This window comes from Acinonyx jubatus, chromosome B2 (assembly GCF_027475565.1).
Source record: "Acinonyx jubatus isolate Ajub_Pintada_27869175 chromosome B2, VMU_Ajub_asm_v1.0, whole genome shotgun sequence".
Classification (NCBI taxonomy): Eukaryota; Metazoa; Chordata; class Mammalia; order Carnivora; family Felidae; genus Acinonyx; species Acinonyx jubatus.
In genome coordinates, this window is record NC_069385.1 from 123,354,994 (window position 1) to 123,382,614 (window position 27,621).

The 27,621-nt window shown below is 36.1% G+C and overlaps 1 protein-coding gene across 1 annotated transcript in view; it reads right to left on the bottom strand.

Moving 5' to 3' along the window:
• GMDS (GDP-mannose 4,6-dehydratase) overlaps positions 1–27,621 on the bottom strand; it is a 625,677-nt gene that overhangs the window by 332,055 nt on the left and 266,001 nt on the right. The window contains exons 5-6 of the mRNA XM_027040165.2: positions 3,903–4,095; positions 2,931–3,035 (exon numbers count right to left, since the gene is read on the bottom strand). Coding sequence (XP_026895966.1) covers positions 2,931–3,035; positions 3,903–4,095 — 298 coding nt within the window. The remainder of the gene's footprint in view (positions 1–2,930; positions 3,036–3,902; positions 4,096–27,621) is intronic.

The window sequence follows — 27,621 nt, forward strand, 5'->3', positions numbered from 1 at the left end:
TTACATAAATTCCTATTGTTCTCTAATTCAGACTGCCTAGCTTTCAACTCAGTAAAGTTTTACTAAAACATGAGATATTCATTCATTTATTCATTCATGCATTTAAAAATATGTATTGAATTTTTATTAGCACAGAGGTATTGTTTTATAAGCTGAAGATTCAAAAATAAAACACAGGAAGAAGACTTCCTTAATGGTAGATTCCAAAGAATCTCCTTGGAAAAGGTTAATAAATAAATAAAAATAATAATTGTAAGAAAATGATAATAGTATTGTAGGACTAAGTTAATATGAAAATTAATTTTCAAGTTCAAAAAATGCTTTAAGTATTAACTATTAGAAATCTTAACAAATAAGTATTATATCATTTTTACATATACCCCTATAATTCTTCATTATTTGATATTAAATGAAATAAAAAATGAAATATTGATTTTCAGGTATATAATAAAACAGAATGTGTATATTACAAGATCAAGTTTTTAACAAATATTTAACAAAAGCCCTAGATGTAGAATATTACATATAGAATAACCCTTTCTGTGTGTTTAAGGATAAAGACACTTGAAATGTTTCTGAAGGAGCTTTAGTGGGCCTGAGGACAGAGCTGGGAGTCAGTGAGAGGGAATGAAAGGGAAGAAAGAAGTTATTAATTTTAAAATAAAATTTTTTAGGGCACCTGGGTAGCTCAGTCAGTTGGGCATCAGATTTGATTTCAGCTCAGGTCATGAGTTTGAGCCCCACGTTTGGCTCGACTATGCTCACAGTGTGGAGCTTGCTTCAGATCCTCTGTCTCCCTCTCTTTGCCCTTTCCCCACTCACTCACACATACTTTCTCTCTCTCAAAAATAAATAAATGTTTAGAAAAGTAAATAAAATAAAAAAATTTTAAAGTGTTTAACACTGACAAAGACAAAAATTAGTTCTCATTATAAGATATGCAAATAGAGGATTTTTTTTGAGGGAAAGTTATATTTTAATGTATCTTTTCATTCTGCAACTAAGAATGCTTTTCCCTATCCTAACCTATCCAAAACAATTGACTTTTACTTATTTATTTTGTTTTTCAGGTGGAAAAGTTGAGAGGTGGAAAGCACAAAAACCCAAACAATGGGTATCAACATACTTAGGATGAAAGAGGGAGGGACTATCATTTACTAAACAGATGCCTTGAGCATCCCGCACACCAAATGCTGTGAGCAAGGATAGCTACGATCTTCCTTTTCCTTTTCCCTCTACTAAGAATATCCACAACCACAAAATTAATTAAAGAAACTTTTCTGGCTGCTTTTTGTTTTCTTTTGGAGTGACAGACATGACAGATTGGGTTCTTATGCTCTAATGGCCCATCATGGGAATTTTTAACTTATGCAATTATAAAATAAAAATGTACTGATGCTAAAGATACCTTTATAAATCTATCACTTTACTCTTTCCTCATGACTTATAGGTTAATTATGTAGCTATACAGTCACATAAAATTTCACTGAAAAGGTTATAAGCATTACTAGTTGGTGGACATGAATGAAACAAATTAGGACTGGACTTCTCAATGATTCTCAAGCTAAAAGGCTAAAGGATAGTGAAATTTCATAAAACTTCTTAGAATTGTATTGTACAGGTAATTATCATTTTGTGAAGAGTATACAAGTTTTATAAAGATTTCTCATGCTTCAGCAAATCAGAAATAATGATAAGAGTACACATTTCCTTATTTAAAACCTTACATTTGCAACGGAAAAGCCAGCATGTTGCTAACAGTTTCAACAGAAACTTATGAGAAGCAAACAAGGCAATACAAACAAATACGGTTTTCTGAAAAAAAGTGATAATGATTCTAAATACAAGAACTGATTTCAAATTTATTTTAACATATACTCTAGAAGCATGGTAATTTCTGGATGTCTATTTCAATGGAATGTAAAGAAAGAATATTGACATCTAACTGACTCAAAGTAAAAAAAATATATGGATTCTACAAGTTGAGTCTACACAAGTAAGAGTGACTTCCAGAAACAACCACTAGTTTACTACTTATTCCTTTCCATTCATTTTGAAACTTCCTAATATTTAGGTTAAAAATGTGCTTGTGGGGTGCCTGGGTGGCTCAGTCGGTTGAGCAGCCAGCTTCAGCTCAGGTCATGATCTTACGGCTCATGAGTTTGAGCCCTATGTCAGGCTCTGTCCTGACAGCTCGGAGCCTGGATCCTGCTTCAGATCTGTGTCTCCCTCTCTCTCTGCCCCTAACCCACTCGCATTCTGTCTCTGTCTCTCTCAAACGTAAATAAACATTAAAAAAAGAAAAAAAAAAGAAAAAAAAGAAAAAAAGAAAGAAAATGTGCTTGAGAAGACCTACCAATGAAAATGGTAAAATTAGAACAGTGTTCAGTTTTCATGTTGAATAAAAAACCTAGCAAACTTACTAAATAATTAAGTCTGGATTTGTATTTTTTCATTTACCACTTCTGACATTCAAAATATAGTTGATCCTTGAACAATGCAGACAGGTAAGGAATGGTAACCCTCCATGCAGTAGAAAATATGCATATAATTTTTGACTCCCCCTAAACTTAACTACCAATAGCCTACTGTTGACCAGAAGCCTTACCAATAACATAAACATTTGATTGACACATATTTTGTATGTTATACGTATTATATACTGTATTCTTACAATAAACTTAGCTAGATAGAAGAAAATATTATTAATAAAGTCATAAGAGAAAACACATTGTCAGTACTGTACTGTAAAAAATCTGTATAAGCAGACCTGCACAGTTCAAAACCTTGTTGTGCAAGGGTCAATTGTAGTTAAAAGCAGATGTGAAGTTTTCTCCAGTCTGCACAGTACATATACAGAATATAACATACAACTTTTTTAGTTGTTGTAAAAGTCTGAAATTCTCTTGTCCATTAACATATTTACTGACCTCTTCTAGGACTCTCGTGATTGAAGAGAATGCCATTCACCGCAAAGAGATTATATGCCTCACGGAAGTTCACCACAATCCAATAGGCATAGAGTTTTGCTGCCCCTGTTGAACAATTTTTTAAAAGGAAATAAAAGACAGTAATTATTATAAATGATGGTGTCTCCTTATAAAAGACAGTGATTTTCACTCATCTTAAATAAGTAACAACTTGCAAAAACTATAATTTATATTACATTAAGATAGAAAAAAATTTGAATGAAAGCCAAAGACAAAATAAAGTTTCCTTTGCCAGTTAATCATGTGCACAAGAAAATATTTAAGAATTTTTTACTTTTGTAATAGCCACAGTTCTGTCTTCCACAATCTAACTGATTCAACTATAGTATGCAATATATCAAGTTGACCTAAGATCTTATTCCCATTTTCTTAGTTTCAAGGAATTAGAAAGTAAAAAAAAAAAAAAGGAATCTTAATATTCTAGATGCTTAGAAGTTTTATCACTAAAGTCTTCCATGAATACTCTTTTTAAAAAAATATATAAGATATAATAGACCTGGTTTTTTTGTTCGTTTGTTTTTAAATATCTGAACCCAGGGAAACTTGCGTTGGGAAAATAAAAAACATGAAATGAAATCTATCACTTCAGCAAATCTTACAACAGTTAGGTAAAAAAAAAGTCATGTGGGCCTAATTTTCCTTTCAAAGTGATCCGTATGGAAGACTGAATGAACATGGATTGGTGAAGTGAAGTGGTAATTTCACCCTGGAGGCAATGGTAGCAAATACTTGTAGTTAGCAGTGTATAAAGGTATGCTTCTCAATGTCTGCTCACTTAGTCCAATCTGAGTGTTAATCTCACACTCAAATGACTTCAGATGAGAGAAAGGAACAGAATTAAAGCAGAAGCACACGTACGCCCATGCCAAAAGAACATGGCACATGTACAAGTTTATACCCATGCGTTCTCACCATACGGTGACCGAGGATAAAAAGGAGTTGTCTCCTTCTGGGGTATTTCTTGCACTTTCCCATAAAGTTCACTAGTTGAGGCTTGGTAGAACTTCACAGAGTTGATAAGGCCACAGGTCTTAACTGCATCCAGAAGCCGCAAAGTGCCAACTCCATCAACATCTGCAGTATATTCAGCCAAGTCAAAAGAAATCTGGAAATAGCAGGTGAAGACAGTGTTACATTAATGTTTAGCAGCAACATAGATGCTGACGGTGGTAAAACAAACACATTTTACAATTTCACTTACTTAGAAATGTTATGCTTATAAAAAAAATCATACAATTTCACTCAAATATGGAATTTAAGAAAAAGACAGATGAACATAGGGGAAGGGAAGCAAAAATAAGATAAAAACAGACAGGAAGACAAGCCATAATAGACTCTTAATACAGAGAAGAACCTGAGGGTTCCTGGTGGGATGTTGGGTGGAAGAAGGGCATTTGTTGGGATGAGCACTGGGTGTCATATGTAAGAGATGAATTACTAAATTCTATTCCTGAAATCATTATTACACTATATGTTAACTAACTTGGATTTAAAATTTAAAAAAAAGAAAAAGAGGGGTGCCTGGGTGGCTCACTCAGTTGAGTGTCCAACTTTAGTATAGGTCATGATCTCATAGTTCGTGAGTTCGAGCCCCGGGTCGGGCTCTGTGCTGACAGCTCAGGGCCTGGAGCGTGCTTTGAATTCTGTGCCTCCCTCTCTCTCTGCCCCTACCCTGTTTGTGCTCAATCTCTCTCTCTCTCTCTCTCAAAAATAAATACACATTAAAAAATTAAAAAAAAGAAATAAATAAAAATAAATAAAAATCATGGAAAAATATTTTCTAATAGCAGAATAAGAGTATGAATGTGATCTATTCTAACATCAAATGACTGAAAAATATCTTAAGAAATATGTATTAATTATCCATGGTAAAGTGAAGAACACTTTAAACACACATATTACTTCCTAATTCTAGGCTGAATTCCCTATGGCAGTGGTTCTCAAAGTGCAAACCCTTGCTCCTCAGAATCACCTGTGGTATTTCTAAAATTCCAGAATGAACCAATCTCTTGGGGGTAGAATCCTAGGAAATCCACATTTATGATGAGTCAATCCCAGTTGACTTTTATGCAGAGAAGTTTGAGAATATGTGTTTTGGACACAGTTGATTTTTTAAAAGATTGTTTTATTTTTTTTAATTTTTAACTAAGATACAAGATTTTTAGCATATCACATGCATACATAATCTTTTAATTTTGAGGCACATTAAATACAGTAAGTACTAATGTATAGAATTGAATGATTTCCAAAAAGAGGTTTCAAGGAATAATTAAATATTTTGCGCTTCCTTAGGATGGTTCTTAAAAATAAATGTGACTGATATATTATTTTTCTTAAATTATTTCTAAGCACAATAAATATAAATTAACCTAATATTAAAATGTCCCCAAATAGTAATGATGAAAATCTTTGTCACTGGTTTATTTGCAGGCCAGTAACAGCTGGGCACAATACAAAGATGCTTCCCTGCTGCCTGGTGAATGACCTCAATCTTCACCTGGAAAAACCCCTCTCTGAGGTGAGTGAGGTTACTGGCCCTCATTGCTGCCAGTCCTGAGTGTCACCTGGGCACGAGCTGCAGTCTTGTGCAGTCTGTCTTTAGGGAACTTGGGCGATTGGTGACCACAGACCTGACTCTAAACGCATGTCATCTAGGCCTGTCAGTAAAATTCACATGGCAGACGTGAGATAAAACAGGATAAGAGTAGGGGTGCCTGGGTGGCTCAGTTGGTTAAACACCCAACTACAGTTCAGGTCATAATCTCACACAGTTTGTGACTTGAAGCCCCACATCCAGCCTTGTGCTGACAGCTCAGAGACTGGAGCCTGCTTCAGATTCTGTGTCTCCCTCTCTCTCTGGCCCTCCCCTGCTCGTGCTCTTTCTCTCTCAAGAATAAATAAACCCTTAAAAAAAATTATTTTTATTTCTTTATTAATTTTTTTTACATGTTTATTTATTTTTGAGGGTCAGAGAGACAGAGTACAAGCAGGGGCAGGGCAGAGAGGAGAGGGAGACACAGAATCTGAAGCAGGCTCCAGGCTCTGAGCTGTCAGCACAGAGCCCGACATGGGGCTCGAACTCACGAACCGTGAGATCATGACCTGAGCTGGAATCAGACGCTTAACCGATTAAGCCACCCAGGCACCGCCCCAAAAATTTTTTTAAATAGGATAAAAGTATGTTTCCTCCTAAGCTTTCATAGGCAAGAAAGCACAATTTGGGGTTACACTTTTCAAGTAACAGTTTCTTACAATAAAATTTACATACCATAAAATTGACCCTGTTAAAGTTTACGACTCAGTGGTTTTTAGTATTCACAGCATTATGCACTCATCACCGCCATCTAATTCCAGAATGTGTTCGTCATCCCCTAAAGAAACACCATACCCATTAGCAATCTCTTGCCCATCTTCCCTTCCCACCCCCACAGCCACTAATCTACTTCCTGCATCTATGCAGTGACCTATTCTGGATGTTTCATACATATGGAATCATAACATGTGGCCTTTTATAACTGGCTTCTTTCACATATCATATTTCCATTTCTCTTGGACATGTACCTAGAAGTAGTGTCATTTGCATACAACATTTAACATTTTGAGGAACTGCCACATTATTTTCTAAAGTGGCTGCACCATTTCACATTCTTACCAGCACTAAATAAGGGTTCCAATTGTTCCACAGTCACTCAACACTTATTATAGTCTGTCTTATTGATTGTAGACATTCTAGAGAGTGTGAAGTTGTATATCACTGTGGGTTTTTTTATTATTAAGGTATAATAGACATAAAATATTATCTTAGTTCCAGGTGTACAATAATAATTTGGTATATGCATATATCATGAAATGGCCACAAGTCTAGTTAAGATCCAACACCACACACAGTTACAAAATTTTTGATGATGACTTTTAAGATCTAGTCTCTTAGCAACTTGCAAATGATACAATACAGCATTATTAACTATAGTCATCATACTATACATCACCATGACTTATTTACTCTACAATTGCAAGTCTGTACATTTTGACCACCTTCACCCATTTCACCCATTGTCCACCACCCCACTCCCTTGTCTCTGGCAATGACCAAATTATTCTCTGTATCTATGACTGTATTTGTTTTCTCTTTTACTTTTTTTTAGATTCCACATACACATGAGATCATAAAGTAGTATCATGAGTAGTTATCTCTCTGTCTGGCCTTTTTCACTTATCATAATGCCTTCAAGTTTCTTGCATGTTGTCACAAATAGCAGGATGTCCTTCTTTCCTTCTTAATATAATATTCCATTGTATATATTCGCCACATCTGCTTTATCCATTCAGCCACCGATGGACACTTAGGTTGCTTCCATATCTTTGCTACTGTTAATAATGCTGCAATGAACATGAGGATGTAACTACCTTTTCCAATTAGTGTTTTCATTTCCTTAGGAATTGCTGGATCATATGGTAGTTCTATTTTTAATTTTTTTAAGGAAACTCCATGCTGTTTTCCACAGTGGCTACACCAATACATTCCTGTATTCCCACTAATAGTGCACAAGGGTCCCCTTTTCTCCACATCCTCACCAACACTTGCTTTCTCTTGACTTTTTGATAATAGCTATTCTAACAGGTATAATATGATATCTCATTATGGTTTTGATTTGCATTTCCCTGATGATTAATGATATTGAGCACCTTGTCATGTATGTGTTGGCCATCTGTCTTTTTTTAGAAAAATGTCTATTCAGATCTGCACATTTTTAAATCAGATTTTTTTTTTTTGCTATTCAGTTGTTTGAAGTCTTTATTTTGGATATTAGACCCTTATCAGATATATGATTTGCAAATATTTTCTCCCATTCAGTAGGTTGCCTTTCCAGTCTATTGATGGTTTCTATTGCTGTGCAGAAGCTTTTCAGTTTAATGTACTCCAACTTATTTTATTTTTGCTTTAGTTGCCTTTGCTTTTGGTGTGAAATCCAAAAAATAATCACCAGTACCAATGTCAAGGACCTTACCACCTGTGTTGTTGTTGTTGTTGTTGTTGTTGTTGTTGTTGTTGTTTTTCTAGTTATATACTTTCTGGTCTTACATTCAAGTCTTTAATTTATTTCATTTTGGTGTTTGGTGTCAGATAGTGGTCCAGTTTAATTCTTTTGTATATGGCTGCCTAGTTTTCCCAATGCTATTTATTAGGAAGACTGTCCTTTCCCCATTATACATTCTTGGTTCTTTCATCATAAATTAGTTACCATCTATGTATAGGTTTATTTCAGGGGTCTTGGTTCTGTTCAAATGATCTATGCATCTGTTTTTATGCCAATACCATATTGTTTTGGTTACAATAGCTTTATATGACAGCTCGTAATCAGGAAGTATGGTACCTCTTGAAATCAGGAAGCATCATGGTGCCTCTAGCTTTGTTCTCAAGATTTTGCTTTGGTTATTAGGATTCTTTCGTGGTTCCACACAAATGTCTCACTGTGGTTTTGATTTGCACTTACCTAATGACTAATGATGTTAAGCATCCTTTCATGTGCTTATTGGTCATTTGTACATCTTATTTGCAGAGATGTCTATTCAGATCTTTTGCCCATTTTTAAGTTTGGTTATTTATCTTTTTTATTATTGAGTTATAAAAGTTCTTTATATATTCTGGATAAAAATCTCTTACCAGATACATGGATTGTAATTGTCTTTTTACTTTTTTCCCCAGCTTTATTGATAGGTAACTGACATGTAACATTGTGTAAATTTAAGGTATACAAACACTTTCACTTTCTTAATGGTATCCTATGAAACATAAAAGTCCAATTTATCTAATTTTTCTTTTGTGTTTGTGCTTTGGTGTCATATCTTAAAATGCTTTGCTTAACTCAAGAGCATAAAGACTTACTTCTAGTTTTATTCCAAGAGTTTTATAGTTTTATTTCTCATGTTTAGATCTTCAATCAGTTTTGGCTAATTTTTATGTATGTGGTGAGCCAGAAGTCCAAAGTAGTTGTTTGCACATCGATGTCAAGTCCCAGCACTGTTTGCTGAAAAGGCTATTCTTTTTCCACTGAATGGTCTTGGAATTGGGTCATTTTGTTCTCAAAAAAAAAAAAAAAAAGCTGTGGCTCCAATTTGAGGGTATAGTTCATTGAGTGGATCTCAGAAGATGGGGATGTCAGGGCTCTTGAGCAGACCACTCCACCACTCTTCCTGGCTGTAGTTTTCTTATAGTATAGTGCCACCACTATACATTTATAGGACATTTTACAATTCAAAAATGCTTTTGTTGGAGCTTTATAACAATTCTAGGAGAAACAGAAACCAGTTCTGAGGTTCACAGAGAATGACTTGATAAAAGTCACACTAAAAGTCAGGAACAGCAAATCTGGGTCTCCATTCCTGGAATGGTGCTCAGTGCTCAGCGTTTCTGAGACTCACTCTGTGAGGACACAATGAAAGCCTCAGACTCTGGCAAGACACAGAAATGCACATATGTGCAACTGTGTATGCATGTACATGTGTGCAGGTATACATGCAGAGTGCTGCCATGTTGTCTACAGTTTCTAACGATTCATGAAATGCAGATGAAAAAACCATGAACCAGATGATCTTTAAGATCCTTTCTACATATCAGCCAAGCCAATACTTAAATCTTTTTTTTAATGTATAAATTAATATCTAATCACATTTGGAATCTGTCTTGATGGGATCAGTCAAGTATGAAGGGCAAGACAATGTTGGATATTTTTTTCTCTTTGGCTATTTTTTTTCATTTATATACATATTATATAAACAGCTATATGAAAAGAAAAGCTGACATATGAATACTCAATATTGAGCAGACATCATTCTAAACATCTTGCATATACATGTTTAATCCTAAAACAGGTAAACACTAAAACTGAGGCACAGAAGGCTGAAGGCAAGTGTTGAAGCCACATACTATACTTACAGGAAAGTTATATATATTATATAATTGTATTTTATATTCACAGTGAAGCAGAAGTCCTTGTGTATATATATGCTCCTATTTCTGAAACACAGGATAAGGAGATTCTGCACAACAAAAAGCTTTTCTTGTGCTAGAATATCCAATTAATCATGTCCAAAAGAATTAAAAGCAGTTAGGCTTAAGAAAGTAAATATGGCAGGGGAGTGGGAGTTATAGGGCAGGATGGTTCCGTACAGATTTTTTTAGTAAGTCCATCAAGAATTCAGCATATGTTTAATGTTCAAAATGCTGAAGAATATGATTGGCTAATAAAATCTAACTGTCCACAAGGTTTTATAATATAGAGCAACAAATTAACTGGCTTTCTTTAAAAAAAAAAAATCAGACTACTTCTCTGTAGCTTGATAAACCTCTCATGGTTACAAGTACGATTCTGAAATACACCGGAACATCAGGGGTCTGGAAAGTTACAGGCCAAATCTGTTCCTATGCCTGTTTTTGTAATAAAGTTTTATAGAAACATAGCCACATCCATTCATTTATGTGTTTTCTATGATTGCTTTCACACTGTAACAGCAGAGTTGAGTAGCTGAGACACAGAATATATATTCTACAAAAACGAAAATATTTACTAACTGGCTCTTTACAGAAAGAGCTTTCTGCACCCTGAACTAAATCATAGTTATATTTTGGGGTCAAGACTGAATAATTAAAAAAAAACTTTATCATTACTTCTTCCATATTTCCTCAATATTACAGGATGAATATGGAGTATGCTTCCGATCACGAACAGAGCTGCATTTTCAGAGGCATGGAGACTCTGTTAACAGTAGGAACTTATTTTATCTAATAAGGAGAACAAAAAAATAAGACTGATAAAAAACCAAAGCCTACAAAATTAGTCCCTACCTTCCCCTTCTAAAATTTTTTTCTTCACTTGGCTTTTGGAGCCCTACCTTCTTCTAATTCTCTTCTACTTCACTGACACAACTTCCTGGGCTCTTGTGCTGTCCCACCATCTCCACTCTGGCCCTGTGGCTCCTTCCCACCCACTGTGAGGTGTCTCACTTGGTCTGGGTTTCACATTAGCATCACTGTGCCTAGGACCCCAAGGGTCCATCTCCAGGCCTGCCTGGACCTGAGCTGTAGGACCCCCCCCCCCCCCCATTGCTTCCCATCTGTTTGACAGGCTTCATATCATCTCATGTTGAACTGGCTCAAAACAGAATTCTGGATGTTGTCGCCAAAGTTCTTCCCTTGGCCTCTCCTCTGCAAATGATACCCATTTACCTACTACTTGAGACAAAACCTAGGTTTCATGGATGCCCTTCTTGTCCTTCAGAATTCACAGAAATAACACCTTCCCCACTACCATCTGCAGCATCCTTATGAAAGCTGCATCACCTTCCACCAGGACTATAGCAGCACCTGAGCAGCTACTAGTTCAACCACAGTCCTCCTCCCACCCGGCCCCCAAGTGCTTCTCCATCTCATTGCCTACTCTGCTTTCTCTCACTAACGACCCTACCTCTCTGGACATTCTGCTGTCCCCAGACTAGTGCCAACTCCTGCCTACAACCTTTACACTTGTGTCCCTTCTATGTGTGTGTGTTCTTCCTTCTTTACTATCTCTCTTTTTTCTTCCCTTATCTCTGTTCAGATGTCACCCCTTAGAAAGGGCTTCTTTGCCTTCCTCTGTATCTAAAACACCCAATGCTTTGTCATCTCTATATTTACCCGGGACTCCACGCTGCTTCATTTCTTCTTCATTTTAATATATTATCTGTTACTTGTTTATTTTCTATCACCTTCATCAAAATGTAAGCTCCTTGACGGCGAGGATTTTATCTTTTCTATTGTATCCCTCAGACTGAAACGTTGCTTGGCATGGTATTTGTTGAATGAAGACAGCGTGTAAACAAATGAGGAATTTATATGTCAAATATACAAATAACAAAATAAAAATACAAAAAAACCCCAAAAACTAGTAGAAAAGAAAACAGGCTACCAGAATGATTGAAAGGGTTGGTAATTTCACAGTACTGAAATAGGTAAAATTTCCAAGAGCAAGATGGACAAAATTCTATATAAATTTCAAAGGTTTAGTATAACAATTATTAAACAAAGGTTTAATGATTAAATACTACACTATATAAAGAGGTAGAATTCAGAGTAAAGGAGAACCATCTTAGACTATAATCAATGAAGTGGGTGTAGGAGAAATGAGTTATTGAAATGTCCAAAGATCTTGTAGTGGGATATCCTCATCTGTAACACACTATTAGGACAGTCTCAGAGAAGAGTAGTAAAGCCTTATAGAACCAGAGAAGTATTTAAAATTAAAAGAAAATAGTTAATTCAAGTACAAATATAAAGAAAATTGCTTTTCTCAACATTCAAAGACATAAACAGATATCCTCAGTTATCCTCATTTGTATATCAGTGGTAAATCATGGCCTCACTTAAAACAAAAAGAAAATTAGAAATGGTCACCTAAAAGTCTATGTGGGATCCAGATATGAACTGAAGGTTTACAGTGCAATTCTACATAGACTGCAGATTGGAATGTAAATTCTAGAACTGTTTTAATTGTATCAGACTATTATACTGCAGGTCTGGGTTCACTGTGCTAGATTTCACATTAAATAAAGCAAATAATAATGATAATTCTACCATCTTTAAAGCCTTATTCCTCTTCAAGGTTATCATAAATTCATGTCCATTCTATAACCACACGAAAAATGAGCAGAGCTGGAAGTGGGCATTCTAACCAAGTAGGATGAGAAAATTGTGTTGATGATGACATTTAAAATGTTATTTATATTAGCTTATTATAAGAGAACATGAACTATGTCCAATTAGTAGATTGGTTTCCAAAATGGCGGTGACTGCAGTGCTGCCATTTTTACCTATTAAAAATGATCCAAAATTGAATACATGAGGTCAGAAATGTTTTTCACCTGAAACACAAAGGAACCTTTATAGAGGAATTTAAAGATACACAAAGTTATTTGTAGTAGGTGTAGTGTGAGACCACTTGGCTATCCATATACCCTTATAATGTATGTTGTTTGCAGCCTCCAAGTCCAACATGACTTGGCCTCTCCAACCTCACTCCCTATCTGCCTCCATGCTAGCCCCACTAGTCCCTCAATGCTCCCAGTAAGCCCTACCTCAGGGCCTGGGTGTTCACTCTTCCCTCCACTCAGAACATTTTGCCCCTGGATATTTGCTTGGCTGGCTCCCTTCACTTCTTTCCCTCACAAAGCCTTCCCTGACCTTGCCATTTAGAGCAAACAGTTCTTTCCAACCCATCCTCTCACTGCAGACATCTCTCCAGAGTACCCAACACATTTGACTCTAAGTGTCTTCATTTGTTTAGCCAGCCTGTAAGCTTTCTGAGGACAGCAGGTTATTAGTGTTTTTCCCCCAGGCTTCCTACCACTTAGAAGAGTTCCTGTCACACAGAAGGTGCTCCAGAAACATTATTTGAATGAATACAGTGGCACTAAATCTGAAGTTTAGGCATGTAATTTCTCAATGACCTTATTTTACAATTAATAATGGAGTGGACTTTACATATGAAGTATATGAAATTTTAAAAATCTCAATGAATGAGCCAAAGTTTCCTGAATAAAAATGTTGCCTCAGAGAAAAGACTGGTGTGGCAAAAGAACTATATATTGAAAAAGATAACCAGAGACCAGAACACTTCCTCTAACATTTGCTTTTAGAGACATAGGAGGCTCAAAATACCAGTAGGCTGGAAATGCCTAAGACCACACAAGCAGCTGCACTGTTTTACTACTCCTCAAGACTTTGAATCTACAAGTGAGAGTTATTAGCCAACGAGAACAACAATAAAACATTACTTTCCATCATGAATCAGCCTTTCTCAGCAGAAATCCAGCAAAGCTGGCATTTATTTAGCAGCTGGGACTAGAAGTAAATCTGTTTTAACAGAGTGAAACAAGTATGGATTCTGAAGAATTGTATGTCAGTGGGCAGGAAGGGATTCCTTGAGGGGATCTAGAGAGGGTGCACTCCTGTATTAGAAGCACCCTCCCCAAGCAGCAGGGCAACATATCCTGATTATAGGAAATACAAAGGTGTAAAGAAACAGACCCCTGTATTCCTCACTTGTCTTATGGGTACAGATCAGAAAAAAATGTGGTGGCTCCTGGGTGACTCAGTCAGTTGAGCATCTGACTATTGATTTTGGCTCAGGTCATGATCCCAGGGCTGTGGGACCGAGCCCTGTGTCAGGATTTGTGCTGGGCATGGAGCCTGGTTGAGAAGATTCTCTCTCTCTCTCTCTCTCTCTCTCTCTCTCACTCTCTCTCACCCTCTTCCCCTCTCCCCCACTTGTACTCTAAGAAAAAGAAAAAAAAGAAGAAAAAGAAAAAGTAAGAGGTGTGAAGAGGTTACAAAATGAATGCAATAGGAATTAAGACAGGCATGGCTGAAATGTTTGTAACAAGGTAGGGATATAGACTTAAAGGAGCAGAGATGACAAGGACAAATCAAAAAAGGGCTCAGCGAAGAGATGGCCTACATAAGCAAATGTAGATGGAGGGGTATGAAGCCATCTAATGGATGGGCCAGCATGAGCAAAAGGAGGGAAAATGCACTGGCCATGTTTGGGAAACAAGAAGCCTCCAGTTTAGATGGAGAAAGGACAAGAAACAGAAGGAACTAATTTTGTAAACACCAGTAGAAGTCATTCTGGGAAAGGTCTTATATGCCAGCCTGTAGTTTGTTTAGCAGGTACTGAGGAGGAACAATGGTTCTAGAACTGAGGAGCAGCATCATTTCAACAAGGGCTTCTCGCTGTGCACTACAGTCCAAGATGCATCTTTTTTGCTCCCAGCCCAGCCAAGGCCCAGATCAGAAACATTTATTACTCACATTTATAAACCTGATTTTATATGATTTTTCCTTATTCACTGCACTTGTATTTTTGTTCAAAACCTTTTATAACTACAAATTGGAACACCAAGTAATCATAAGGGCATTACTTCATTGAAGTGATACACTCCTGCCAGACTGAACAAAGGTGATATCTTTATTTACCTTTATATGTCCAATATAAATTAATATGTAGTTTCCAATAAGTTTTTGAAATCCTCAAAGTAGACTAAGGACTCTCAGAGGGAATCAGAACTTTCATTATACAGAACAAGGTAACAATCCCCAGATGCACCATGCTCCAAAAAAACTCTGATAGAGTCAAGGCAGCACCATACTGCTTTTGTCTCTGTCTACTCCCCACAGTGTGGGGACCAGGCTTTTCCATGTGTCATTCCTATTGCTTACTAGCCAAGTTAGATTTGTTGAATGAATGAATGAATGAATGAATGACTAACATAAACTTTTTTTCACACCATATTTTTACCATCAAGACAAATTGAAACTTTTTCTAATCAGAGTAGAAAAGATATATGGTATTCTACTCATAGAGTTTTCTAACGTTTTTGCTGAAGAGCACAGTTCCTGCTGTGGAAGGTCAACCACACTGCAATACCTTATTAAATCTTATCACTCTTCCCATTTACTAACACCAAAAGGAAGCTCAGCTGTTCCAGGACAGCTTCAGTTTGAATTCTTTCAGTTTGAAAATCTTCATTTCGGACATGAGTTTTTGTCCCCCACTTCAGCAATAACACCTTGGTCACAATTCTTTGCCACATTCTGTATCTCCAAGAATCTCTGGCCCCATTCTTTAAAACCTTTCTTGATTTCTCATTTAAGAGAGACCACAAGTTGAAAAAAAGAAGACAATTAAACTATGTCTCTAGGTTTTGTAGAAAGTCTTAATTTAAAAATACTTTGTGACTCCAATTATCACAAATCAGCTATAGCAGACATATTTTTGTTTTCCAGTTTACAGAGTTGTATCAGCTGGTGATAAACATAGAAAAACCTGTAATGATTTTTGTATGAAAAAACAATACCAGAAGTAACTATCCAATTTTTCAAGAGCAAAAGTTACAAAGATTCTCTACAAATAAGCAGAAATACAAGCTTACTACATGAAAGTAATTACATTGGAATACTAAAAAAAGGTCCACAAGGTCCATGGATAGAATTCAAGGAGGCATGTAGATCTGGATAAGAAAAATATACACTTTCATTTCTAGCAAATTCTATCTGAAATTGACAATTTCTTTCAATTTTGAATATAAGCAAAAATCCTTGGTAATAATAGCACCACATGTGACTTTTTCACCAATGGATATTCAAGACATTTTTATACCACAGCATAGTTGCTACAAAGGTCTTAAAGTATCACTTGTGCCCATCACTGCTTTGAAGTCACAGTGGTGACTTCAGGTCTCGCCATATAATGTATCACATCACATTATTACATCACAAGCCTGGCTTTTAATAATTATAATACTAGCATATGAATATAATTCGTTTCCTTTGTAACCCTAACTGTTTTGCTTTATGCTTTTCAAAAACACTACCCTGAGAATATGTATAGGCTTCACTAGACTACTTGAAGGAGTCATGGCATAGGAAAGAATGTCTGCTGTATATTGAGTGGTAGTGACAGAGTATCAATACTTTAGAATGTGGTTAAAGAAGAAAAACTCCTCTAAAAGAGATCCTACCTTAGGCCACAAAACAAACTTAACAAATTTAAGAAGATTAAAATCATATCAAACACCTTTCTGACCACAAAGGAATGAAACTACAAATTACATGAAGAAAACTGGAAAATTCACAAATATGTGGCAAATCAACAACATGCTACTGAATAACCAACGGGTAAAAGGAGAAATCAAAAGAAAAAAAAACAAACAGAATACCTTGAGAGAAAGAAAATGGAAATGTAACATAACAAAATGTATGGGATGCAGAAAAAGCAGTTCTAAAAGGCTTATAAGTTCAGAGTGATAAATGCCTTTCTGAAGAAACATGAAAAGTTTCAAATAAGCAACCTAACTTCAGACCTCAAGGAACTAGAAAAAGAACAAAAACAAAGCTAGTAGAAGAAAGGAAATAACAAAGATTAGAGCAGAAATAAATGAAATAGAGACTAAAAAGACAAGAAGATGATATTAAAGATCAATGAAACTGAGGGCTGCTTCTTCGTTAAAGATAAATTGACAAACCTTTAACTTGACTCACCAAGAAAAAAAAGAGAGGGTGCTCAAATAAAATGAGAAATGAGAGAGATGTTATAATTGAAACCAACAGAAAAGAAAAAGAATCATAAGAGACTACTATGACCAATTAAACCCCAACAAACTAGACAACTTAGAAGAAATGAATAAATTCCTAGAAACATACAACCCATCAAGACTAAATCATGATGAGGGGCGCCTGGGTGGCGCAGTCGGTTAAGCGTCCGACTTCAGCCAGGTCACGATCTCGCGGTCCGGGAATTCGAGCCCGCGTCAGGCTCTGGGCTGATGGCTCAGAGCCTGGAGCCTGTTTCCGATTCTGTGTCTCCCTCTCTCTCTGCCCCTCCCCCGTTCATACCCTGTCTCTCTCTGTCCCAAAAATAAATAAACGTTGAAAAAAAATTTTTTTTTAAAAAAGACTAAATCATGATGAAACAAAATCTGAGTAGACCAATTATAAAAAGGAGATTGAATCAGTAATCAAAGACTCTTAAAAAAAACAAAAGTCCAATACCAGATGGCTTCACTGGTTATTTCGGCCAAACATTCAAAGAATACCAATACCTCTCAAACATTTCCAAAAAACAGAAGCAGGGAAACCTTTTTCAAATACATTTTACAAATTCAGCACTATCTTGATGCCAATACCAGACAATGATGCCACCAAAATAAATAAATAATATAAAGAATAATATCCCTGGTGAACACTGATGTAAATAAATCAATAATTATTGGCAAACTGAATTAGCAAACTGAATTTTAATGATCATTAAAAATATCATACACCATGAGCAAGTGGGATTTGTTCCAAAGATGCCAGAATGGTTCAACACCTATATATCAGTCAATGTGACACATCAAACTAACAATATGCAGGATAAAAATGTATGACCACCTCAAAAGATGAAGAAAAAGCAATTGACCAAATTCAATACCCATTTATGATAAAAACTGAACAAAGCAGGTAAAGAGGAAACATACTTCAACAAAATAAAGGCCATATATGACAAGCCCACAGCTAAAATCATACTCAATGGTGACAGGCTGAAACTGTTTCCTCTAATATCAGGAATAACACAAGGATGCCCATTCTCCCCACTTTTATACAGCATAGTATTGGAAGTCCTAGCCTGAGCATTTAGGCAAAGAAAAGAAATAAAAATTATCCACATTGGGAAGGAAAAAGTAAAACTATCATTATTTGCAGATGACATATTATATATAGAAAACCCTAAAGACTCCATCAAAAAGCTGTTAGAAGGAGTAAACAAATTCAGTGACAATGGAGGATACAAAATCAATACACAAAAATCCATTGTTTATTTATACTAATGACAAACTATCAGAAAGAGTAATTTAAAAAACAATGCCATTTACAATTGCATCAAAAAGAAGAAAAGAACTAAAATTAATTTCAACCAAGGAGGTGAAAGACCTATATATTGAAAACTACAAGGCATTGATGAAAGAAACTGAAGAAGACAAATGTAGAGACTACCATGGTCATGGATTAAAAGAACTAATATTGTTAAAATGTTCATACTACACAAAACAATATACAGATCTAATATAATCCCTATGAAAATTACACTGTCATTTTTCACATAAATAAAACAAACAATCTTAAAATCTGTATGGGACCACAAAAGACCCTTAACTGTCAAAGCAATATTGAGAAAGAACAAAACTGGAGGCATTGTGCTTCCTGATTTCAAGCTATATTACAAAGCTATAGTAATCAAAACAGTATGGTGTTGGCATAAGAACACACACAGTTCACTGAAACAGAATAGAGACCCCTGAAGTAAATCAATACACATATGGTAGACTGACATGTGATAAAGAATTCAAGAATACACAATGGGGAAAGGACAGTCTCCCCAATAAATGGTATTGGGAAAAATGGACAGCCATATGCAAAGCATTAAAATGGACCACTATCTTACACCAAACACAAAAGTTAACTCAAAATGGATTAAAGATTTGAACATAAGACCTGAAACCATAAACTCCTAGAAGAAAACACAGGTTGTTAGGGTCCTTGACATTGGTGTTGGTAATTATTTTTTGGACTTCACACCAAAAGCAAAAGCAACAAATGCAAAAATAAAACAAGTGATTGTTGGGATGAGCACTGGGTGTTGTATGGAAGCCAATTTGACAATAAATTATATTTAAAAAATAAAAATAAATAAAACAAGTGGGACTACATTAAACTGAAAAGCTTCTGCACAGCAAAGGAAACCATCAACAAAACAGAAAGGCAACCTACTGAATGGGAGAAAATATTTGAAAATTATATATCTGATATGGGGCTGATACCCAAAATACATAAAGAATTCATACAACTCAATAGGAAAAAAAAATCTGATTTAAAAATGTGCAGAAGAGCTGAATAGACATTTTCCAAAGAAGACATACAGATAGCCAACAGGTACATGAAAAGGTCCTCAAAATTATTAATCATCAGGGAAATGCAAATCAAAGCCATAATGAGGTATCACCTCACACTGGATAGAATAGCGATTATCAAAACGTCAAGAGAGAAAAGAGGACCCTTGTGCACTGTTGGTGGAAATACAGAATGCATTGTTGCAGCCACTAATGGAAAACAGCGTGGAGGTTTCTCAAAAAAAATTAAACATAGAATGGGGCACCCGGGTGGCTCAGTCCATTGGGTGCCCAACTTCAGCTCAAGTTATAATCTCATGGTTCGTGGGATCAAGCCTGCACTGGGCTCTCTGCTGACAGCTCATAGCCTAGAGCCTGCTTTGGATTCTGTGTCTCCCTTTGTCATGATGTCCCTCCCCTGCTTGCACTCTATCTCTCTCTCTCTCAAAAAAAAAAAGTAAATAAAAATAAGCATTAAAAAGTAATTTAAAAAATTAAAAATAGAACTACCATACGATCCAGCAATTCCACCTGGGTATTTATCCGAAGAAAATAAAAACACGAATTCAAAAATATATATGCACCCCCATGTCACTGAAGCATTACTTACAATAGCCAAGAATGGAAACAACCTAAGTACACATCAATGACTGAACAGAAATTATGGTACACACACACACACACACGCACACACACACTGGAATATTCAGCCATAAAAAATAATGCAATCTTGCTGTTTGTGAAAACACGGATGGACCTCAATGGCATTATGCTAAGTGGAACAAGTCAGACAGAGAAAGAATAATCCAGTATGATCACTTACATGTGGAATCTAAAACAACAACAACAGCAACAACAATAAAAACCAAGCTCACAGATAACAGAAAACAGATTGGTGGCTATAAGAGGACAGGGCAGGGGGGTGGGAGGCTAGGAAGGTTAGATGGGGTTTGAGGGGTGGGAGAAATGGATGAAACTGTTTGGGATCTTTTATTGTTGTTATTGTTAACTAAATTGAGTTTAAAAAGCAGAGAGAAAAAGCCCATAAAACTCTCTCAGAACCCATACCCAGCCCATTAACAAGTTCTAATCAGCCATTCTGGATTCTGGATATATATAAGGTAAAGCATTACTATTACATCCTTTTATTCTATGGTCTGAAATATTGAATACATTCTTGGCCTCAATGACTAAGAATCAAAACTATGTAAATACACTAGAGTTGTACATGCAAATCAAAATGAGTATCAAATTAGCATTGATACCTATATTTTTATAACTTTAATATTCTGTATTATTTTGATCATACATAAACAAAATGATCTAACATTCCCCAAGCCCTCTGTTGGCAAATGGTGATGGCACAAGAGTGAATTGAGGTATTATTTAAATCAAAGGTACTTAACCAAGAGACTTAAAATATTAGACCAAGGAATTAACTATATTTGTTGAAGTTAATCCAGAGACGACTAGTGTATTTAATGTTTGCTGTCAGTTGCTACTCAAGATTACAGTAACTTGGAGTGTTCTCTACACAGACAAAATAATGAAGTTACTTCAGTTGTGGTATAAGGGGACTGAAACACAGCAAACATCTCATAGTCTTCATTATTATTATAAAGTATTACTACTTTCATTTTGTGTCTACTATAATTACATTTGGAATTTATCTACTACCAACATTAAAGTAGGAACAAAGTACTTACCCTTGGATCTAAATAGCTAATCTTTTTTTTTTTTTTTTTTTTAATTTATAGATCATCTTAAAGAAATGAGAGCTTGCTGAAAGGGTTGAATGAGTCTGGGAAACCAGAACATGGACTTAGGTGGCAATAATGGAGGTTTCAATATCCACACAGGAAGAGTTCGTTAAGAATTACCACTAAAGCTTCTAGGACAAATAACTAGTTGAGGCTTGAACCCCACTGGCAACTAGCATATGCAAGTATTTGGAAGTCACAGGAGAGACCAAAGCAACATGTTATTTGGGTAATCAACTGTTTTCAGTCCTCCCTTGCCTCTGTTTCTCTTGTCTAGTCTCTATCCCACAAATAGCATATACTGTATCAGTTTTGGAAGGAATTAAAGAGAAAAAATACCTAAGTCATGGGAGAAATGAACAAAGCTATGTTTAAATAAGTTAACGCCTCAAAAGAGACTTGGAGGTTTTGTTGAAAATACTTTATTGAAATCCTTGTAACAAAGAACTAGGAACTTGAAACAAACAGGAACTGTGTGGCAAACCAGCAATAAAAACAAACCGGGAAGCATGGGAAAAGATGGATCTGTGAAAACTGGAATAAAATTAAAATAATGCTCAAGAAAGAAAGAGGAGAGGTTGAAAGACAATCAAAAGAGGTACAACCAGATACAGAGAGGGCTGCTGGGAGATGCAAGTCCGGAAGGAATGCAGGGGCTCCAGGAAGAGACGGCTGAGAAAATTTGCTCTCCATGGCTATGGCAGACACTGGGTGTGTTCTGCTGTTTGAAGCAGGTAGGAAGGAACAGTGCTAAATACTGAGCTGTTCTAGATCTAAGAGACAAACTAAAATACAGACAAATCACTGAGACTGATTGGCATTCAAGAAGCCCTGAGTGATCTTATAAAACTATATGAACTATGATGAAAATGCCAGTAGATTCCTAATATGACTTTACTCTATAAAAAGGTAACTTTACGGTCACACTGGAGGGAAACTCAAATCACCAAGCTGTGGGATCTTGTTTTCATAGTGAAAAATCTAGCAAAATGTATGTAATGTGCAGAATCCATAAATAGTTAAAGATATGTCATGGCAGAAAATAAAAGTGTCTTTGTGAGAGTAGATACTGCCTTATAACTTTTCCAAAATTCTTTAAGGTATAAATAAGCACAGAGGCAAGGAAGAGTATGGGAAGAACCCGTGGATACAATTCACCTAGATTGTCAAAAGCCTTGACAAATACCATAACAAAGTGCATTTAACAAAGAAATCACAATAACTGCCTCTGGGAGAATATCCCAGAGTCTTTTAGGCACTAATAGGGGACTTGCCGCTCCATGCCCAGTACCTCCCACCTACAATCATGAGCTTCTAGACAGAACAGTAAAAGAATAAAAACTTACAGGCAGGAAGAACAAAATACAAAAAGTAGATCCTTGATGGTGACTAGCTTATGGACTGTCCTTATTTAATGTTTTGAAACAATCTGCAAAATGGAGGGACACTATAAAAACCTCCAAAACTTCTGTTGTTTTTCCAGAAAAGTGGAAAGTCACACTAGAAACAGTGAACTGCAAGATCCCATGGGACTGCCTAAAGGAGTTGAATTGGACCACATGAAGATAATGCATTTAATACAGGAAGGGAAAAAAAGAATGATTGGACCCACATGCTCAGAGTTCTGAATATTCCTGAAGACATGAGGAGTTGGCTTGACACTAAATGGCTAATCAACTGTGGAGTCTCACACTCTGTTGACAGAGCCAACAGAGCAGAAAGCAGTGTCCTTTGTAGAATACCATGCTTCCTGCACCCCTGGGAGGCCTGGAGTCCTGGTGATTGTATTTTAAGAGAGTCATCTGGAGCTCAAAGAATATCCAGAGTACTAGGAAAATGTTTAAGGAAACAGAGCAGCTATGGAATGAAGAGAGGGTTAAAAAAAAAAAAAAAGTTAGACTTCTTTGGTTTGTGAACCCTAAGCCAGGAAGTGGGTGCAATGACTAAAGCTTTGTAAAATAATAAAGGATATGAATAGAAAGACCATAAACCAGCTCATTAGAAGTTCAGAAGGCTTGAATGAGGCACACCCTTCACTTAAGTCTGATTAAGCACTAAATTAACAAAATAGAAGTCTGTCTTTAACTGAGTGATATCTGAAGAACAATTGGCTTAATCTGCTCCATTGGGAGGAACTCATACTATTGAAAGCATATTATGCATTAAAAAAAAAAACCCATGAATTTTAGAGGCAAAGTTAATAACAGTGACTTTCCATCTTATTTTCCTCTATGTGCCTAGCTTAGTGCCTGGCATGTGATACGCCTTCAGTGAGTTTCTTCAGGAAATGAATAAATAAGAGCAGAGTATTTCCATATCACCAAATATGGCAGAGATTTTCTGTGGAGAAATGACAGTAATTTCAAAATTGCTCCTTCCTCTACAGATGCATTTTTCTATATTCATGTGTTAGTTCTAATGAAGAATCATTTCCACAGCAACAAAATGATGTAAAAACCTGATATAAACATGAGATCAAGGCAATTCAGTAAGATATATTAAAGTATTCTCTGGGAGGAAAAGATTATCAATAATAGTATTACCATTATTAATATTCTTAGTGTTTGTTTAGTGGTATTAAACATTATTTTTGAAGTAGTATCTTTCTGTAACAAAAAAGCACAGAAGAAGGTATTCGCCTCATACTTTTAAAATGAGAAAAACATAAAGCCATGTTTTCAGGGTTTTTTCCACATTCAAATTGCTGGGCCATATAAAATTTAGATTTTGCAGGAAAACAAAGGTCACACTGAAAAGGATACATGTCTTATTTTCTTTTGAATACTAGCATGATGATACTTGCTGCAGTGTTACCTGATGTCTACTTCCTTAAGATCTGTAAACCGATGCAAGAAAAGCAGGGACACTGAGGACAAGATAGAATGAAGGAAAGGAATGGAAGAGAATGATGTACCTACAACATTTTAGACAGAGAAAATGAGAACAAAAGGAAATTGACCACAAAGTAAGAGGAGAAAAAAATCATTATCCAAGTTGCAACTTAGCAAAAACACCATCACCACCACCACCACCAACACCACCACCAAAACCCCCAAAGAATTAGAACTCGTAAGTTCCCAGAGGCAGAAAAAAATACCAATTTGCGATGATAGTAATTCCCTTGTGTATGTATGATTGGTAAAAGAGAAACCAGAAGAAAATGACACAAGAAGTTATTGGTGACAATTAATTAAAATGCTGGGACTCTAGGGGCGCTTGGGTGGCTCAGTCGGTTAAGCGTCCAACTTCGGCTCAGGTCATGATCTTGCAGTTTGTGAATTCGAGCCCATGTCGGGCTCTGTGTTGACAGCTCGGAGCCTGGAGCCTGCTTCAGATTTTGTGTCTCCTTCTGTCTCTGCCCCTCCCCCACTTGTACTTTGTCTCTATCAAAAAATAAATAAATGTAAAAAAAATATTTTTTAAATGTTGGGGCTCTAGTCCTTATTTTGTCAAAACTCAAGTCAACCTCTTTAAGTCTCAGTTTCTTTCTCAAAAATAAAGTCCATTCTAAGCCTTTCTCTTTCATGTAATTCAGGATACCAACATGTATCCAGCAAACATCAACTTGACTGATATGAAGATCAGAAGAAGCCAGGAAAATCAAATGTTCAATCTTCTATTCCAAATAGCCAGGAGGTACTACAATCAGGAGACGAGGCTGGTCCTGAAGGTGAAAGCCATTCAGGCATCACTGGATGTACTGTCTGATACACTGCAGTTGCTCCTGGTCACCCTAATATCCTCTATCCCACTTAACACCCTGGGTCTCCCATGACCCTCTACCATGTAGGCAACATTCTCCAAACAGGTGTCCCAACCTTGTACATGGCCTTTTGAAAATCCATACTGCATGCTACTGAAATTATCTTTCTAAAACATAAAATCTTATCAGGTCATACTCTCCTAAAAGTGTAATGACTCCACATAGCTTGCAGATGAAGTTCAACTGCCCCATCTTAAATAACTCAAGTCAACATGGCAAAATATGTCGCCATATTTTAAGGCCACAATCCCCTACCTGTGCCACTATAAGCACAGCAATAATGAAATTTAAGAGAAAATCATTAAAAATACATAGCTTTGTAGTCCTGACTCCAAACAGAAGTTATTAGAACACAAAGCAAGCAATAACTAAGGCCAAAGCTGTAAACCAGTTGGAAGTAAAGGCCAGAATTAAGCACAGGTAGAATTTCAGCTCTTGTGAGTAATGGGCAAAGAAGGCTAAAAGCACTAATGAGGAGGGACTTGTTTCTTTTCTTGAAGAACTTTCTTTTTTTAATTCCAGTATAATTAATGTACAGTATTATATTCATTTCAGGTATACAATGTAGTGATTCAACAATTCTGTACATTACTCAGTGCCTATCACGGTAAGTTTACTCATATTCCCTTCACCTATTTTCATTCTTCCCCCACCCTGAGAAGGGAGTTTTAAGCCTGGTGTGCTGCTTAAAATGAAGGTCTGGGACAGAATTTCTGGCCTATGAAAGAAAAAGGAAAAAAACCCTGCTTCTGAAACTAATAGTATTTTTGTTTCAATATAAAGCTAAGTCTCTAAAAAGAGAGGCACATGGCAGCACATAAAACTTTACGTGGGGATCTGCTGAAAGATGCTAGACAGGTCTGCAAGTGAATGGATCTACTGGATTTCCAGTATCAAAGCAGGACGGAAACTCTAAGCCACCAATATAGGAGTGGTTCTAGAGGCTGGGGTGGTGACAACCACAAAATTGTTAATGAACAATAAGGGATAAGAATATAGAGAGGAGGCTCCTGTTTAAATATGGGTCTGCAAACCAAAACTTTAAAGACGAATATTTCTGTTAAAAGAAGAACCAGTAATATCTATAATTTAAGGAAGAATTTACTCTATAGGAAATGAAAACAGTATTACAATCTGAAAATGACTTTTAAATATATCTCTTTAATATTCCTTTAACACTGACTTTAAATTATACCTTAAAGAGATGATGAAAAAAATAACATCAGCTAAAAACAAGAAATAATTCCTTAAAACAGGCAAAACAAAACAAGAATGATTTGGAAAAGGCTCAGAATTCTGGAAATAAAACATATACCAGCAAAACTCAAATTATGAAGATTAAAGAAAGGAACAAGTGTTTACGAAATACAACTAGACATACCACAGCAAGAATAGATTCCAAAAGAATGGGTACATTTTTGAAGACTTACCTTTCTTCAAACTTCAATATCGAGCATACTGTCAAGAATGTAGCCAGAAAACATACGAATTTCATGAAAAGAGAGAGAGAGGTAAGGAAGTATGATCAGTAATGAAACAGGAAAAGGTGGATCACTAAAACTGGGATCTTCAAGAAATGAAAGGCAACAGAGGTTTACCAGTTTTGCAAACTACCTTGGAGGAAGATGGGCAAGTCAGATTTTGCACAAGCCACAGGTGGTATCTGGGAAATGTGCTTTTCTATATTTTAAGTAGAACCAATCTGTTCCTCTGACTTCATGATGCACAAAACTTAGCTGGTATAGTGGCATATTTATGATGATTTGGGAGTGAACAACCTAGAACTAGTGAGTACCAATCATTTCAAGTTTCAGCATTTCTTTTATTCAAAAGAACATCACTTTCCTTTAAGATTATAATAGGACAAGGTTTTAAGTCACAGGTAATCTGTAAATGACATTCTTTGTATTTTTTAAAATGTCCCAGAAAAGGACTTTTACTTTTGGGAGTTCTCCAAAGTAAAATGAGATGTTGTTACTTGTTTTACCTGAAATTATTATAGTCGCCTTCAAGATTAACTCTTCAGAGAGGTACAAACACAGTTTGTACAGGTGTATCTGCATCAGTGCCAGACACTGCACTGCTATGACCCTTCTCAACTTACCATCATCAATGACTCAGAATTTTCATTTGTGAAAAGTTTCAACTATTTCTGTGTTAGTTGTCACTAAGAAACCTAGCCTTTCACTACTTTAAAGAGAACAAAAACATATATTACGAATTAAATAACAGAGGCACCTTTGTGGCTCAGTTAGCATCCAACCCCTGATTTCAGCTCAGGACATGATCTTACAGTTCCTGAGATAGAGCCCTACGTTGGGCTCTGTGCTGGCAGCATGGAGCCTGCTTGGGATCCTCTCTCTCCCTCTCTCCCTCTGCCCCTCTCCTGCTCATGGTCTCTATCTGTCGGTCTGTCTGTCTCTCTCTCTCTCAAAATAAATAAATAAACTTCAAAAAAATATTAAATAACAAAGGTGCCTTAAGTTCCTAAAAATGAGGTGCTACATAACCACAAAGTTTTATTAATAGTTTATCTTCAAACTTCTATATGAAGGTAGATTTTACATGAATGAATATTACAATCTGAAAATAAAATGAGGGCTTGAAGGAGTGATTTCATGAGACCATGAGAATCACAATGACTCTA